The 17,440-nt window shown below is 42.6% G+C and overlaps 1 protein-coding gene across 1 annotated transcript in view; it reads right to left on the bottom strand.

Moving 5' to 3' along the window:
• ntn2 (netrin 2) overlaps window positions 1–17,032 on the bottom strand; it is a 49,857-nt gene extending 32,825 nt beyond the window's left edge. The window contains exons 1-2 of the mRNA XM_054769424.1: window positions 16,837–17,032; window positions 1,281–2,520 (exon numbers count right to left, since the gene is read on the bottom strand). Coding sequence (XP_054625399.1) covers window positions 1,281–2,328 — 1,048 coding nt within the window. The 5' untranslated portion in view covers window positions 2,329–2,520; window positions 16,837–17,032. The remainder of the gene's footprint in view (window positions 1–1,280; window positions 2,521–16,836) is intronic.
• Between the last annotated feature and the right edge of the window lie 408 nt (window positions 17,033–17,440).

Below are 17,440 nucleotides of genomic sequence, written 5' to 3'. Positions count from 1 at the left end.
ACTACGGGACATTTAAAAGAGGGCGTATGCAGAAGCACGCTGCAGAAAGCGCTGAGGGATTGACAGGATATTGTTGCAGAAGGGGGATAGACGCACGTGTGTTGAGTAAGAGACGGGGCGTCCGGGGGTAAGGTAGTACTGGCATAAATACGGGTTGGATTTATTTTGGCTAGAATGGCTTTGCTCTGTCACTCCCAGTCGCCCTTAAACAGATGTGGCATTGCTAAATATGATCTCAAGCCAGCTCACTGGGCAATTACAACATGTTAGAAAAATATACACTGTTGTGAAACTCCTTCTTGGCTGTAATTCTACTTCATTACCCGAGCAAGGTGAAAATGGGGACAACGTTTGCTAATTTGCTGTTACTTTGCTGTGCTTCCACATTTTTATGACAGGCAAAATTGACCTGAATTAAATTTCACTGGATGTCTGTTTATATTAAAAACGGGTGTACAAGTCTCATATGAAACTTCCACCATGCCATACAAAACGCTTATATGCTTATATGTAGCCACATAAGGGATATACACTTACATTAACAGCAAGTGCGACATGAATAAGAATAATAATTTGACATGGCAAGGTTCCAGGCCAAGTCTGGAGGTAAAGTGCTACAGTAAGTTGCAGTCTTCGATGACATAGCTGTAGTTGTGTGCCAATGAGCTGAGCAGTTGTCATCCACTGTTTAGATATTTCCAGAAAACATGAGCATTTCCCTGAAGAGGCGCACTTAATCCACCGACTTGATGGGAAATGCAGACAAGTGATGGACTCTCAGTGTTACGGGAGGCCACGCTGTGATTCAGAATTTACAGCAATTGCAGGCCGTTATACCAGTTTGTACCAGTCTATTTTTTTCATTTTTCACCTACCCTGAAAATGGGAAGTTAACCGCTTGTGACTTTAATTAGTCCAGAAACCAAATGATGGAGTATTTATACAAGAGATTTTGCTTTCCAAAAATGTTATTGCAGCGTGTACCAGTAAACACAGGTACATTTAACATGTTTCGCCTTTTTGTGCTCTTGAGGCTAAAATGTGAACCAGCTTTCATTTGATTTAAAGGCAGACCCATTTTTCTAGTCTGATGTGGAAGGGGCTCTTCAATCACTTTTTATTTACATTGCACATTTTAAGTGAACCAATCTACAAATCAAGCCGAGACCACCCCTGAAGGTGATTTGTTTTAAAGTAGCTTGAGTTCTTTTGGAGGCGACTATTGCTGACTAGTTGTTTTGAGTTGGTAGTTGAAAGTTGAAAGTAAGGAGACAACTTACGCAGACACTCGTTGGCCTCGCGGGCGCTGGCCCTCTGCCATGGCCGGTCATAATGGAAGGGCTTACAGCGGTCGCATTCAGGTCCTTCTGTGTTGTGCTTGCAGTCGCACACCAGCTTGCCCTCTTTGTCTTTCAGGCAGCGTGACGCGTGGCCGTTGCACTTGCACCTTCCGCCCACCTGGAAGTCGCCCACTGCGTAGAAATATGTCTGCAGCGTTGTGGTCACGCCCATGAGGTCATCATCCCTTCCTCCTCCGCTGTTGCTTCCGGTCGCCAACTCCCTCGACGGCTGGGGCCGGCTGAAGACCACGCGGATGTCAGTGACGGTCACCCAGTCCTGAAGGACCGGGCTGTTGTCAAATTCCTTGCCAGACGGTCTTCCATCCAAGGTGCTGAAAGCAATGAGTCCTCCAGAGAGGGGGTAGAGGTCAGTGTGGCCGTCAGTACACAGAGCCTCCTGTTCATTCTGTTTTGTAATGGTTGCTTTGTTGGGTCGATTGTACACACGTCGACACTGTGATGAGTAGAACTGGTAGGGCATCCAGGTCTTGCCATAGTCCATGCTCTTGTAGATAGCCAGCGACTCAGGTCTTGGTGAGCAGAACTGCAAGCTCACATAGGTGATCTCAAACTTTTTACCAAGCGAAAGAGTCAGAGTCACGTTGTGTGGCGACGTGTTCAGGTTCTCCGATTGCCAGCAAGTCAGGTTGTGAGCCGAGTTGAGGTCTGTGAGGTAGGAAGCTGGATGGGAGCGGCGGGGGTCGGCGGCGTCACAGATCTGGCACGTGCGCACGGACGGCCTGTCGTCGCCACGCTCTACCACGCTACAGGAGCGGGAAGGTGGGCGGCCACACATGCTGGACACTGCCACCTCTTTGCCAAATGCGGCGTTGATGAACTCTGGGATGCAGCGGCGGGCTGCACCTGCGTCGTCATAGCAAGGGTCCACAGGAGTCTGCTGCCCCGCGAAGGGATTGTTGGCGCTGTGTGAAGAGGCTGAGTATGCCAGGAGACCCAAGCACAGTAGGTAACTCCAGGGTTCCCTCATTCTGCTCCGAGGCCCTGCCTAGGTATGAATGTGTAGATCTATGAGTGTCTACCAGAGAAGCTGTGCGACTAAAAGTGAGAGGGAGAGTGTGCGCAGACGTGTCCAACACCTCACTAAAATCTCCCCTCGATGTGCTTAATTACAGCTCAGAGGAGGTGTCTGAGCTCGGTGACCCATCACATCAGGCCCTTCCTGCAAGAGACAGATACAAACACAGAGGTCAGTGTCAAACTCATATCTTTACCTTGTAAGGAAATAACAAGAAGAGCACCTTCACTAAGGCTCAACAATCCTTAACATGTCTGTCTGAGTATCAGTCCATATAGTTTACCCTAATTACAAAAAACATCCGCTTCCCAAAAACTGTAAAAATCCAATTTTTAGAGGATAAATCTGAGAACATAAAAAATAGCCTTGATAACCGATAATAAAAAAAACGCTCCAATGAGGCGAGCGTACCAATACTGTGCTGTAAGTGAGTGGGTGGGTGAGCAAATCAAGTGCTCCTTTTCTCCTGCCTGTGACGTGTGCAAACTCACAAACATGGCGTTGATCAAGTGGGATTTCCGTTTCAGAGCAAGACATTTCGTGTGCTAGTGACACCAAATATTCTGCAAACAATCCACAACAAGGAAAAAAAAAACAATGAGCTTCAAACGCCAGAATCACTATGACGCCCAGGCCTGGGGTTTGTTCCTATCACCACTGCGTTTGAAAAGTGGAAAAATATTTGCCAGAGACGACCCGAGGGCTAAAGCGATCTGTGATTTCATCATGGAAATGATCGCACTGGATGACCAGCACTTTACCGTCGTTGAAGATACCTGCTTTTGTTGGCTAGTAAACCCCTTGGAGCCACGGTTTGTACTCCTGATTCGCTGCTATTTTTAAAAATGTTTTGTTAATAGTAGTGATGCCATGATAGTTGGGAAGGACAAATCTACAGATACAGTCTGTCAAATCCAACTTTGTTTGAATCGTTCTTACTTCCAGGTGTGTACAAACTACAGTTTTTCAAAATAACAGAAGAAGTTTTGAGAAACAGGAAGTTATTGGTATTGGTATCGGCTTGAAAATGTTTTTTTGTGCATCCCTAATAATTACAATGTTTTATTTTCCAGATTTAATCATTTACAACTACTTCAGCCTGAAATACAGTATACACATCAAAATGAGTGTTTCTGCTGAGGAGTGATCACATTAATGAAATGGCATGTCTTTACTTTCATTTTGTGGACTAATTTGAAGATTTGTGAAAAGTGACTGTGGAGGACCGATTGCAATCCAGACCAACTGAAAATGAACATAAATTACGTAGATTTGATCAAATCCTGCAAACTGCCCGAATCAGTGTTTAATAAGGGTGTCCCGAGACACCCAACTCAGGAGACGATACCATGCACGAGATTGAGTCCCACAAGAATGAGACAAGACAAGATTTGAACATTAATTTCAATAAAATTGCTTTGACATGTTTGTTAACGTCAGCTGACATTGTGCTCCCTCCTGATTCACTCTTGTGTGTCTGCGGCAAAGCAAGTGGAGAAAATATGTCCGCAGCCACGGATATTGCTGCTTTCATCTTTGTTATTCCGATTACGGGTAAACTAACTCAGTGGTAAGACACCTATAGCTATCACAAAAATTATCTGTTCACATGTGGCGGCTAGTTATGTACAAAAGAAGTTGTTTCATGGCTGCGCTTCGCGTTATGAACTCCACTATAGAAATGCGTGTTTTGAGAACAGGTCATCAGCTATTTTGATGACCTGTAAACTAGGACACTGTGAATGTAAAATACGAATCATTAGTATTTATTGTAGTAGTTTCATAGTTTACCAGTTAGAATTTGTTGTTATATGTTATATAGTAAGAGGTAGATCATTTTCATTTGTAACTTGCATGCTGAAAATGTCTGTGCACCCCTGATATACTGTACATGTACAATGTACATGAATACTAATATTTATAAATAGACTAAATATATATATTCTCTATGTTTATAGTAGGAGGTAGATCTTTGGGACATGGTCATATTAAAAGTAGCCCGCAGGCTGACAAAGTGTGAGCACCCCTGTGCTATATCCTGTAAATGCATGTATAGTCTAATATTTACACATTGACCACAATTAGTTTGAAAAATATATTGTATCAAATCAAATCTTAAAAAAAACGTTTCACTACACTTTATCTTGAAAAACATGCAACGGAATCACCTGTCTGCCCTGTTTGCACCTGACAAATAAAGAGAGGAAGAAAAGACAGAGAGGAAGGTATTTATTTATTTTAATTAATGCATTTCTTGTTAAAGCCTGTGAAAACTATCCTAATGTTGATATGGTCAGACAGTAAATGTCTTTTTTTTTTTTTTATTTGCTGCCACAGAAACGCAGCAGAGGCACGACACAGTGGTGGCAGTCCGCCTTCCATACAGCCCACCACCACAGCTTCAAAAAAATCCTAGGGGAAACCCTGCATATACATTTAAAGACAAATCTTTGTGGGTTTTATTAGTTACTAGTATCATCATTCTAGCTTTTTCTAGTTAAATTATGCCTTTTTGCTTTATTATTTTTTTTAATTTTTTGTTTATTTTATTTCAACATTGGCCCTAGCACCACACTTGGACACCCATGCGTGTTTCACCAGAAAGGCGAGGTGCTGCGAAGCGACGGGTGAATGATGCAAACAACACTTAAATGCGCACCCTTACTGGCTAAATATATCGACCATGTGGCGAAATTGTCAACACGGATCTCTTCTATGTATGAGGTGTGCATGAGGTGATTGTGGGTGCTTGAAAGTTGGCGCTCAGCCGAGTGCAATGTGCGTCAATAGAACCGCTCAATGATTAAAGGTACAGGAGTTTGAACATCTATGTGGGTTGATCTGACAAACGTTTAAGTAAAGTTGATCAAATGTAGAATCACTACAGCTTCTGCTTGAACATCAACAAGTAGCAAGCAGCTGTTTAACTCCAGCCACACGTCACTCACTGACGCTGGGAACAGTGAGGTAGGTTAGATTGCAGTGTTTGAAGTGTGCATAAAGCACTTAATGTGTGCTTCCAATAATGCCTTGCACACTGCCACTTCCATATTGCTGTAGTATAATTCAAAATAGCAATGCCATAGTTCACAGTCCGATTGGCTTCTGGCTGCCCTGTTTTTGCGATACAGCTTTTCTCAAAACAAGTAATCTTGTCACATTTTAATCTCCCCTCTAGTATTTAATTAACCAACCAGATACATTAAATTGAAGGACTTCCATGGGTGTTAATGCCTTGTGGTTGTACTTAGGGTGCATGGCAGCCCATAATCCGCGGTAATGTTGTGAAGCAGTGGACCACATATGTGACCTTCTCTGTTTAAGGAGCGAAACAGACATGTTTGCTAAATAGCAAGCACCAGTTTTTAGCTATGAGGACACAATTACAAGACGACATTAGGAGAAAGCAGAATTATGTTCATCCAGTGAAGAATGAAATACGTCACAAGTGATAACTTTTTGAGCCTCCTTGATTGGTACCTGGGTGACATCCTTTCTATATCCACAACTAGACAAGGGGCCTCTTGGTCCCTAAGAAAGCATGAAGGGGTGTAGGGTGAGAAAGCTATTGGGGTAAGAGTAAGAGGGAGGTGAAAGACAGGGGAAAACAGGGAGAAGGAGATGAATATGGCCTGCGGCTTTTCCTTCGCTAATCCCCTTTTTCCTTCCCTGGGTTTCAAATCTGGAAGTGCCCCCATTGGAGAAGTGACAGCTGAAGGGGTTTGAGAAGGGAACCACATCCCTCTTTGTGTTATTTATTAAATTACAATGAATCACAGCCACCTCCTCCTGCTCTCACTACCCCTCCCTGCACAACAGCATCCCTCTTCATCTCGGAAGAACAAAAGGTGGCCTCTGTATCCACTCAGTCAAGCGCGGAAGGCAGACAGATGGATTTAAGGACGGTCATAGAGACAAAAGTTTACTTCTTCTTATGTGCAAAGTGTCCAAAGCTGGGACACTTTCAACCCTTCAAAATTGTGGACTAGCAAATAGGAGCACTCAGCTGCATTCCAGCTATTTCAAGTGGCTGTTAAAAGAAAAGTAGCCATAACTGCTGCTTATTGTGTGTTTAAGATAAAATTCCATATTTACTATGTTACATGTTTCCATAGGAAACACAAAAGCGTGAAAATGTGTCAAAACTTGCATCCCTACTGTGATGCCGGTGCTATCATCTTTCTGACCAATACACCACATGGTGACACTGTTATTAAACCCCAAAGGTTTGACCCAATATGTCACACTGACTTGAAATTTCTCACACAGCTCAATTTGCTTTAAACCCCACTGTAAGTTTAGGACGTTTATCCAAATGACCAAAAAATCTGGCACACACCTTTAGGGGACTGACAAGTACGTGGCTGTAAAATTTGAGCAAGATTGGTTGAAAATCATGGCCGCCTTCATCCAAAACATCTTTGGGAATGATCAACTAATTGTCCATAAGTCACTGACCATTTGTCGACTGATTATAACATTTTGAGGATATCTGTATTACATGTACGCCAACGTGTCTTCCAAAGCATTTTGAGTACAAATCATACAAGGTGCAAAAAAGGCATTTTACATGAAGCTACACGTGCACTTTTTATTTTATTATTTGGATTTTTAGTGATAGTTTTGGATTTTGAACACAGTCTTCCCAAAGAAATGAAAGCCATACAAACATTATTCAAAGAAGAAAATCCCCTGCTGTTGCTATCAATTTATTGAAAAAAAAAATCAATTTCAGGGATGGAGGCTGCCCATAAAAGATTAGAGTAGGAGTGACCCTTGCCAAGAAGGATCAAGACATTGATCAATGGCATGTGTGCGAGTGCGAGAGAGCCAAAGTGGGAGGAGTTCATCAGCCAAGGCACTCCATCAAAAAGCTGGCTACTGTTAAAAAAATGTGAGCAGGACACTGAAGGACAACTGATGGAATTAGTGACTCATTAGCATCCAGGCCCAGCTTCCAGCTGCTGTGAGTTGACCCAAGAAAAGAGAAGAAGGCAAAGGCTCTGAGAGTGGAAGAAAGGTGGCTGGAAGATTGCAGAGATGGAATGACAACACAGACGGAAGAGGGCAAATTGTTCAAGATTAGATAAAACCGGAAGGAAAGATGTTTAAAGTAAGAGAGAGAAGCAAGGAAAAATCCAAAATAGATGGAGTGAGACGCTGAGGGGAGACAGATTAAGGTGGCCAACTGCAACAGTCCGTGTCTGTGCTTGGAATGACTAAATATGGCCTTTTCCATGCATGCCGCTGGGCCTGCCAGGAGATTCTAGTGGGTGCTTAAACAGAGTGGGGACATTGACAAAGCATCCCCCCCCCATCTGGAAGTGACACTTTTTTAAAAAATTAAAGCCCAATGACTTACAATTGCTACATATCAACATTAGCCACAAGTTTTGAGTAATCATTTAAGATCTTTAATTCTTGCTAGGGTGTCACCATTGTGGTCTAGCTGGCTGACATTTCAAATTCTTCCAATGAGAAATATGATTTTCACACTCAGCATTCATGATCCCCATTAAAGGGTGGCATACATTGTCTTTCCTTAGATGTGGTCTAAGCCAAAACTGCTGCAAGCTGCAAGAGTAGGTTGACATGTTTAAAGAAAATATGTATATTGTTATCGCTGGCATCTTCAGAAAAAACGGAATAGGTTGACTTTTTGTTTTTTTGGATCTACAAAATGTAGCTGAGATTTCATTACTTTAGTTGGCATGTGTCCCTCCACTCTGTTGTGACTCGTGTTTCTGTTTAAGTCCCGCCTCCTGTGATTTGTCATCTTCTCAGTCGCCATTCATAAAATTACTAAGCAGTCAAAAAGTCATTGCGATTCATGCATTTACATATTATAAAGCAGGGGTCACCAACGTGGTGCCCGCGGGCACCAGGTAGCCCCCCACGACCACATGAGGTGCCTGCAAGCCTGCTTTTCATTCAGGTTTTCAGTTAATAATGACGGAACAGTAGAAAGAAATGCATTCTGAAATACAAAATGAGTTGTGGACACCAGCATTTTGTTAATGTTCTGGTAAAACAAGCATATTCGCTTTGTTTGGGTTTAAAATAAGCTCTGAAAATAAATGTTACGAAAATGAGTAGCTCTTGGCCATTTTCATTTTGTAAAAGTAGCTCTCACAAGGAGAAACGTTGGTGACCCCTGTTATAGAGTATGTTTGTAACTCTCACCTTAAGATTCGCGCTGGACATCGCGTTCACAACTCGGTGCTATTATCATGATGCCTAGCACTCTTGTCTCTCAAACTGCAAATCCTGGTTTGAGCCCGGCTGGAATGCGGGGCTCTCTGGACCAGGCAGGTTGCTCTAGTAATGTTGACAGAACTTGAAATATCTGTATCTGTATTAAATATTCTACCTTCAACCATGCTCCACCACGCTACATAGCTTAGCAGAAATCAGATTAGTACTAATTTACATAAACAAATGGCGCTAAATTTGATTTAATTTCCTCAGTTGCATACATTCTTCCATTCCATTGTGACTTGTATTTCTGTTTAGGTCCCGCCTCGGTTTGATGGAGTCATTGGTCAGCTATTCAGTATGATGCAGCATTTCTTTGGGGCTTAATGGCAAGGAAAAATCACTTAAATCCCCAGGGGATATACTTTAGCTGTGTTGACAAGCCCTGGATAACAAGTGACATCAAAGACCTTCTGAACCTGAAGAAGAAGAGCTTCAAAGACAGTGACACACAAGCACACAAGCACTTAAACAGGTACAGAAGGAACTAAGAGTCCAGCTAACGCAGGAAAGGAGCAGTACAGAAGGAAAATGGAATAGAGGATACAGAACAACGACATGTGTGACAGGGAATGAAGACCATCACGGGCTGCAGCTCAAAGATAGGTGTCCACATTGAGGGGGATGAGAGAAGGGCAAACCAGTTAAACCAGTTTTTTAACAAGTTTGACCAGCCCATCCCACACACAGCAGCCCCCACACAAGTCACCAGCACGGAAGGGGACACCACTCCTCATCCTACCCCCCTCACACAATCCACAATAATAGCAGCTCAAGTAAGTACAAAGCTAAGGAGGCTGCGCCCCAGCAAAGCAGCAGGTCCGGATGGAGTGTCACGTCGACTACTGAAAGCCTACGCGTGGGAGCTGGCAGACCCCCTTGGGTTTGGGGAGAGTTCCACAGCTGTGGAAGACTTCCTGCATCATTCCAGTTCCAAAGAGACTACATCTTGCTGAACTGAATGACTTCAGGCTTGTAGCCCTGACATTGCATGTGATGAAGACCATGGAATGGCTGCTGCTCTATCACCTGAGGCCAAAGACCCACCACACACTCGACCCTCTGCAGTTTGCATACCGGGATAAAGTGGGAGTTGAGGACCCCATCATCTTCTTGCTCCACTGATATCTCGCTCACCTGGACAAAGGCAGTGGTGCTGTGAGGATTACATTGTTGGACTTCTCCAGCACCTTTAAAACCATTCAACCTCAGCTCCTCAAGGACAAATTGACACAGATAGGAGTAGGATCACACATGGATGTATGGATCACAGACTATCTGACTGGCAGACCTGCAGGTCTGACACTGTGATCAACAGCATGGGAGCACCGCAGGGAACTTTGCACTCTCCTGTTCTGTTTAACGTGTACACGTCCAACTTTCAGTCACCTGAACAAGACCAACAAGACCAGGGAAATGGTGGTGGACTTCAAGAGAAACAGGACACACCCAGAACCTGTTCTCATTAAAGGTGACCGTGTGCAGGTGGTTCACACCTACAAATACCTGGGAGTGCATCTGGATGATAAACTGGACTGGACTGCCAACATAGATGCTCTGTGCAAGTAAGGGCAGAGTTGTCTGTACTTCCTCAGAAGGCTCGCGTCCTTCAACGTATGCAAGAAGCTGCTACAGAAGTTCTACCAGACTGTGGTAGCAAGTGCCCTCCTGTATGCAGTAGTGTGCTGGGGAGCAGCCTCAAGAAGAAGGACGCCGCACGCCTGGACAAACTGGTGCAGAGGCAGGCTCTGTCATTGGCACTGAGGTGGACAGCCTGACATCAGAGTAAAGGTCACTGAGGAGGCTCCTTTCCATCATGGACAACGAGCATCATCCAATGCACAGCACCATCTCCCGACAGAAGAGCAGTTTCAGTGGCAGATTACTATCACTGTCCTGCTCCACTGATAGAATGAGCAGATCATTCCTCCCTCACGCCATGCGGCTTTTCAACACAACAGAGGGGAAGCGGTCAAAACATACACAGGACTGGACTTATTAACTTATTACGTATTATTAATATGTATTATTATTTATTATGCATTACTGAAATTGAAATGATCTATTTATCTATCTATCTATCTATCTATCTATCTATCTATCTATCTATCTATCTATCTATCTATCTATCTATCTATCTATCTATCTATCTATCTATCTATCTATCTAATTGAATGCTGTGATGTATTCCTTTGTAACTTGTATGCATGTTCAAATAAAATTAAACCATAACCATAACCAACCATAACCATATATATATTTTCTCCATTAGGACTGCGGTGAAAGGTAATAAAATATCAGTTGTACGTTGCAACCAAAGTGACTCAGGCCATTTGGCAAATGGAACACAATCAATGGTTTTAATCATCCAATGACAGCCCAATTAGCAAAGGTAGGTGATATAATGCAAAAGGGAAGGGAAATTAAATTCAAAAGAGGCGGGGGAGCGGGAAGGACAAGGATGAGAGGATGACAGGGTGGTCTTGTGGTTTAGCAGACATTCCGGGATTCGTTTTTTCAGCTTCTCCCTGTCACCGGGAGATCATCCCATGTTGAGTTGTCTCTCTTTCAAGCGTGGGCTGCCTCAGTCAGAGTTCACAGATTAGGAAAACAGAAGTCGCTGAGAGGCTTTATTTGGCTTGGGTGTAGAGAGGAGAACTCCAGGATGGATAGATGGGGGACAGGGAGTTAGTGGTGGGAAGTGGGGATAGGAGTGGGATTGCTGAGCCGCTCTGTATCCCAAGTGGGAGGCGTTAATGCTGCTCGGGTAGCCCCTTTGTCTCAGACGGGGACCGAAGAGAGGTCTTGTGGGTCTGACTCTCTCAGATGACAGCCAGGGGAGACCCAAGTGGTGCCCCTGCTGTCCCCCCAAGCTGCTGTACAGTAATCCCTGGTGGGGTTATTAGTGGCTTTTCACAACTACTGAGGCTTTTTTTAACTAGGCTGACACCTCGAATGTCATTATCGTGACTGAAAGATACACTGGATGAACACTACGGTACAGCAACAACAAATCTGCTATGTCTGAACTTCAAAATGTTTCCCACAGCAAATAATAAGAGATTATTTATTCCATAATTCAAGTGTTGCTATCATAAAACCTAATTAACCATGGAGGTAATCTTTTAGGTAACATTGTAACATTCTTAAAGTGTAAAAAGAAGTTAACCAGTCTGCCTTTGCTGTTCCACTCTATTGTTGCATTTTTGTTCAAGAATGGCGGTTTTGGATGCAGCCCTTTATATTTAACCCACACAGAGCGAGGCCAAATAAACCTGTCCATATGAGTCAACATGACTGACAGGCCTCAGGTAACAGGGGTCACGTAGCCTGATGACGGCCATCTCCACGGCGGTGACGACAAAGCGTGTGTTTGTATAAGCGTATGTGTGTGTTGGAGGTGGATGGGTGGAGCAGTGGGGGTTTGGCGGTGGGGACTGAGGGCAGGAGGGGGTCAACTCTCCCAGCTGAGGGCGTCATTAGCAGAGGGATCACTGACAAATTTTTAAAGCCTGCTCATGGTGAGGAGGGGCGTCTAGAGGATTCAATGTGAACATTTTCTTGAGTCCAATTCAAAATATGTTCATCCTCATGTTACAATTAGAATGATATATTATAAATGAAGTGCAAAGATGCGTCCCTCTGTCCCTATCTCTGCATCTGATAAAATGAGACACTGACACATAACAATGTATCAGGTTCTGGCCCAGACTCCAAACAAAATTCTAAAGATCAACATCCAGAACCATACTTCAAGAAGTGAAGGAGTTCAAGGTGTACTACAAGGTCAAGGCAGTTCTCACAGTCTTTTGCACAAAAGCAAGACAAAATTGCTGATTGGACAAGCTACAGTGTATTTTTCTGTGTCTGGAGTGCTCTGTGAAGTCAGTGTTTTTGGGAGAAAATGGGAGGAGGAGAAGCAAAAACATGGGCAGACGTAAAAGTGCGAGGTATGAGGACTTGAGGGGTCAAACAGGGTTAATTTGCAAAAACCAGATCTAGCAGTGTGGCGCAATGACAGCATAATATCTTGTTTCTCTAAACAGATTCTCCAAATAAGGCTGCTATTTTCATGTCACACAAGGGAATCATGACTGTTCTTGGTTCATGATGTCCCTTTTAAAGCAACTACAGTAGATGTAAAAAAAACCCAACAACCTACCAATACCAAACTACTAATACAGAAATTTGCGACAATGGTATCGATTCTCATATTACAATATCTCATATGACAATATCTCATATTACAATTTATTTACTTTGACAAAAGAGTTCTACTGTAGAGAAGCAATTAGAAAAATGTCATGACATTATCTAAATTCAGCTATAAAAAAAACACTGCTATTGTAACACCCTGTGTGTCTGTCTTATCAATATAATGATAAAGACATTGGTATAAAAAGATATGTAGTCCAAGTCAATACAATAGACCAACATCTGTATACTGGGCTGTTAAGGTATCGTTAAGTATACTTTAATCTTGTATACCTGCATAACTGATCAGTAAAAACCTGAAAATAGTCATTATAGAGTTTGATTTGACAACTGATATTAGTAGTGTATTCATTATTTTTCAAACTGTTGCTTCACTAAAGTATCGATACCAAGCTCTATTTTACATGGTATCCTGTCGGTAAGAAAATATGGGTTATCGCCCAAACGTAGCTTGTAATAATAAGAATACTGTGGTGTCAAAGCCCTTTAGCAGTCTCGCACAGTCGACATCTCTTCCGCTGCGAGACTAATAATGGCAAGGCACGGGCAGCAAATAAATAAATAAATAATAAATATTTAAAAAATAATTTTAAAAAATTACAATAAAATAAAAATTTAAAAAATAGCTGTCAAGGAAGCACTGGATGCCGAAAAGAGTCCCATCATTGTTCCTTAATGGTGCTGTACATTTTCTGTTTGCAATGTGTGGTAAAAGTTGGTGCAGTGAGGCTGGATGGTGGTCAAGTTAGGTGTTCATGGCTATGGGAGGATGTAGCTTGCTTGGTGGGGTGGAAGAATCTAAAGAAAGGAGAGGTGAGCAGTCTTTGAAAGAGCTTTGAAGGCTGAAGGCTGCGGTAGGCATAAGAGCAACATGCAGCTTGCTATTAATTTTATTAAGTGCTTGGAATTCTTAGATGCTTGTGTGTATTACACACACACACGCACACACACATATCACACTCAGACACATGTACTCACAGGATGACCCTCATAGCATGACACGCCATGAACACCAGCATAATATTCAATTCAAGATGTGTGCGTTCAAATGAAAAAGCTAGTTGGTGGGCACAGGCGCACACACACTGCAGACCTCACACACACACACCTGCATCTGGAGGAAACGTGTGGCTGACACATGCATGGAGGCCAAGCGGGACGCAGGGAGTACTGTACAGGCAGGATGAAGCATGTGCATGTTCGCCCCAGGATCGTCTTCCCAACTCCAGACACATCTTAGGTGTCACGCTGACGAATGACAGGTATTTTAACACTTTAACAGGCAAGGTGAAGGTGAGCGCACACACAACTTGTCACGAGGACAGAAATAACAACAAAAGCCACACTTTGAGTTCACTCTCACCTCTTCCAGTAGAATGAGTGTGTGCAATGTGGGTAGTCTCACACTCCACTTCCATACACTGCAGTAAAACGGCATCTTCCACACGTGAAATAGTGTTTACATTTCATTTTTTGCATTCACTGACAAATACAGGTAATGTCTGATCAGCTTGTCATATACAACACATCTATGGCGCCATGAGTAAAAAATATAATTCACTTTATTTGGTAAAACTAGTATATTTTGGAGGGCTAAACTTTGTACATCCACCGTGACTGCATGGTGGTGTTGGTGCAGATGCTGATGCAGACAAAGGTGCATATTACATTCAGGATTGACATTAGTTGACATCGTGAGATTCAGCATTTGCCTTAATTCCTTAGAGAATAATGCACAAATCTTAATGACAAAAATTCAGGCATACAGTTTGTGCTCCACTGAGTAAAATTTGGATTTTAATTAATAACACCTATTAATCAGATTATGACAAAATACTGTGATTTCATAGCAATATATAGCATTATAGCACAGCGTGTTCATGGACTTGTGTGCTCATGTTGTATGAAAATAGACCTGTTTGAGAATAAGTGGCATCTCATAAGATTACCAGCCAAAATCCCAGAACAAAATCAATCTCTGTAAATGTTTAGGCTGTCAAAGTCCGAGTCGCCACTAGACAACTTCAGGGGGGGCACAGCAGCGTGAGAAAAAGAAAGAAAAACATATTTTTCAAACCTTCGAAGATTGAGCAGAAAATGCCACAAAATATGGTCCAGATAAGTTTGTCAGGGAGCACTGGTACGGGAGGCCTCCAACCATATTATGTTCTCTAAGGGGAGGGCTCACAGTGTCACACTTTTAAAACCCCCGCTTTAGAATGCTAATGAGCCTATTTTCATGACTTTGCCATGCTGAACTATTGAAGCCAAAGTAGAAAAACATTGGAAGTTTTGACTTTACTTGTTCACGTGGAGGGAGCCAAGTTATTCAAATTATCTGCTTATGTTACAGCCTTCTCCATCCCAGTGCAACCACCTTTTCTTGTGGGTTCATAAATACCTTATACACACACACGAACACACACACAAATCTGCACAGTGTTGCCTTGGATTAGCCTGAACACATCATGTGGCTCGCTCTTGCCTCTACCTTCTCTTGCTAGTGTTATTGATGAAAGCACAATGCAATTAAATGATGATTAATTGCCAAAAAGGGATGCTGATGAGGTCCATTCATTAGATACTCTGAGAGCTTTCTCCTCTTCCTTGTGGTCTGATTCCAGAGGTTAGTGGTGAGAAGTAGGTCAAGTGGCTGACACTGTCTCAGGGTGCAATAGGGGCATACTACTTTAAGTCTATTGAAGCAGTTAAGATAAGAAAGCTTGGAAGGGACCCTTGCTTTCAGCTGCAGACAGGCTTGAGAGTAGACTGTGTGAGCTTTAAGGAGGTAGAGTTCATTTTTGAGGATTTGATACCACCATGTAAGAGCTAAAGGTCCCCTACAATGCAAAACTGACTTTTTAATTATGTTGTAACGGTAATATATGTTCCTAGGGCCTGTTTGACCCTCCTTCCTTCAGCAAATGGGCTAACCTAGCATGATGTTGCTGTAAAGATGTGAGTGTAATGTCAGCACTGTAGCTCACATTGCTATGAAAGTGTTGCTAACGTTTGTGTCCCTGAATGTTACGTTGTTGTATGTGATATCATGGCATCTATTATGTTGTACAAGTGCAGACTTGTGGTGTATATGGAGCCACACAGACACACACACACGCGCACACACGCGCACACACAGAGCTCATTAGCATTAAAGCAACAGACAGAGGAAACTGGCATATTCCTTCCTAAAAGCACTTTTAAACTGCTTAGCCTGATGGCTAGATTTTGGACAACGCTTCTAAACTATGCACACAATTGTGCGACCTCCATTTCTATCCCCTCAAGGCACAATTAACATTAACTTACTCAGTCAGTAAGGCTGAATAAGGCTGATTACAGTTTCCAGTTTCAACTTTGTAAAAGTCAAGTGTCACCAGTAGATAAAAGCAATAGAGTTGAGGCTACCATGCCAATGACAAGCAGCTACACTGATGTACATGTTGCACTTATTTTGCGCACTTTACACATCCAACTATCTATGTGGTATTCCTAAAAGCACGCTGATGTACTTTTCTGCTGATGAAATCACCAGCTGTCTGTCACCAGGATCAGTGATAAAAAACCTTGGGTGTCTTATTTTGAATTGTATTCTTACAATTGAATTCCTGCAGACACGTGTTTAGGTGGCGAGAGTGTGAGTATGGAAAAATATTGGAAGTGACACACGCATGTTGAAGGAAGACTGCAGCCGAGAGGCGCACTGCTTGCTTTGGCATGCACACTTGGCTCAAGAGTGGCTCCTAAAATGCCTGCACCTCCTCTGTAGAGTGCATACACATGTCTTTCTTGTGCTTTTATTTTTAACTGGTGAAAGTGACACCTGTCCATGAGATGTGAGCGCACTGATCCAATAAAGCTGAACCTATAATAATAAGTAATGATAGTCATTTGCTTTACTTAAAAGTAATAACAGGTTGAAGAAACCTGTCATTGCACACTGCTGCTGCGCTACATGCAAATATTCAAATAATACAAAATTAAACTTACCCTTCAATGACCCTTATTTGCTCCACACCAATTAGGCTTTAGGATGTCCTATGTGTCCTTAAAAGTCTCTTTTTTTCTTAAAGGCATGCAACAAAGTCCACCTCTCTCTCTCTCATGCTTGCCTTGAGTCAACTGAGAAGCAAGCAGTCATCCATATGTTGTAAAGCGAGAGCAGGGTAGGCTACTCCCCATTCAAATCAAACACACATTTCCCCAACCATGTGTGTGGGAGAGGAGGGGGTGCGAGGTGTGTGTGTGTGTGCGTCTGCCTCTGTGTGCACAGAGGACGGCTCTAAATATTCAAATTACGTTACATGTGTTTAGTCCGTGTTCAATTTGATTGCGCACTAATTACAGTGTTACTAAGGAGCCACAATCAAACCAAAACACTCAAACAGAAACAACCAATGGCGTCAACCTCCTGTTTTCCCACCTCAAACACCAACACTACTCACTTTTTTTTTTTTTTACACACACACACACACAAGGTTGCTGTCATGTGTGAATGAGAAGAGGATGTAACAATATTTTAGATTCTTAATATATTTTTGTATACAATTTGGTTATAAATGATGTCTATATTTTCAGTTTGTATTTAAATGCT

Source organism: Dunckerocampus dactyliophorus, chromosome 2, assembly GCF_027744805.1.
Source record: "Dunckerocampus dactyliophorus isolate RoL2022-P2 chromosome 2, RoL_Ddac_1.1, whole genome shotgun sequence".
NCBI classification, from domain to species: Eukaryota; Metazoa; Chordata; class Actinopteri; order Syngnathiformes; family Syngnathidae; genus Dunckerocampus; species Dunckerocampus dactyliophorus.
Note: the sequence above shows the minus strand (reverse complement) of the source record. Positions and strands in the feature narration are given on the sequence as shown.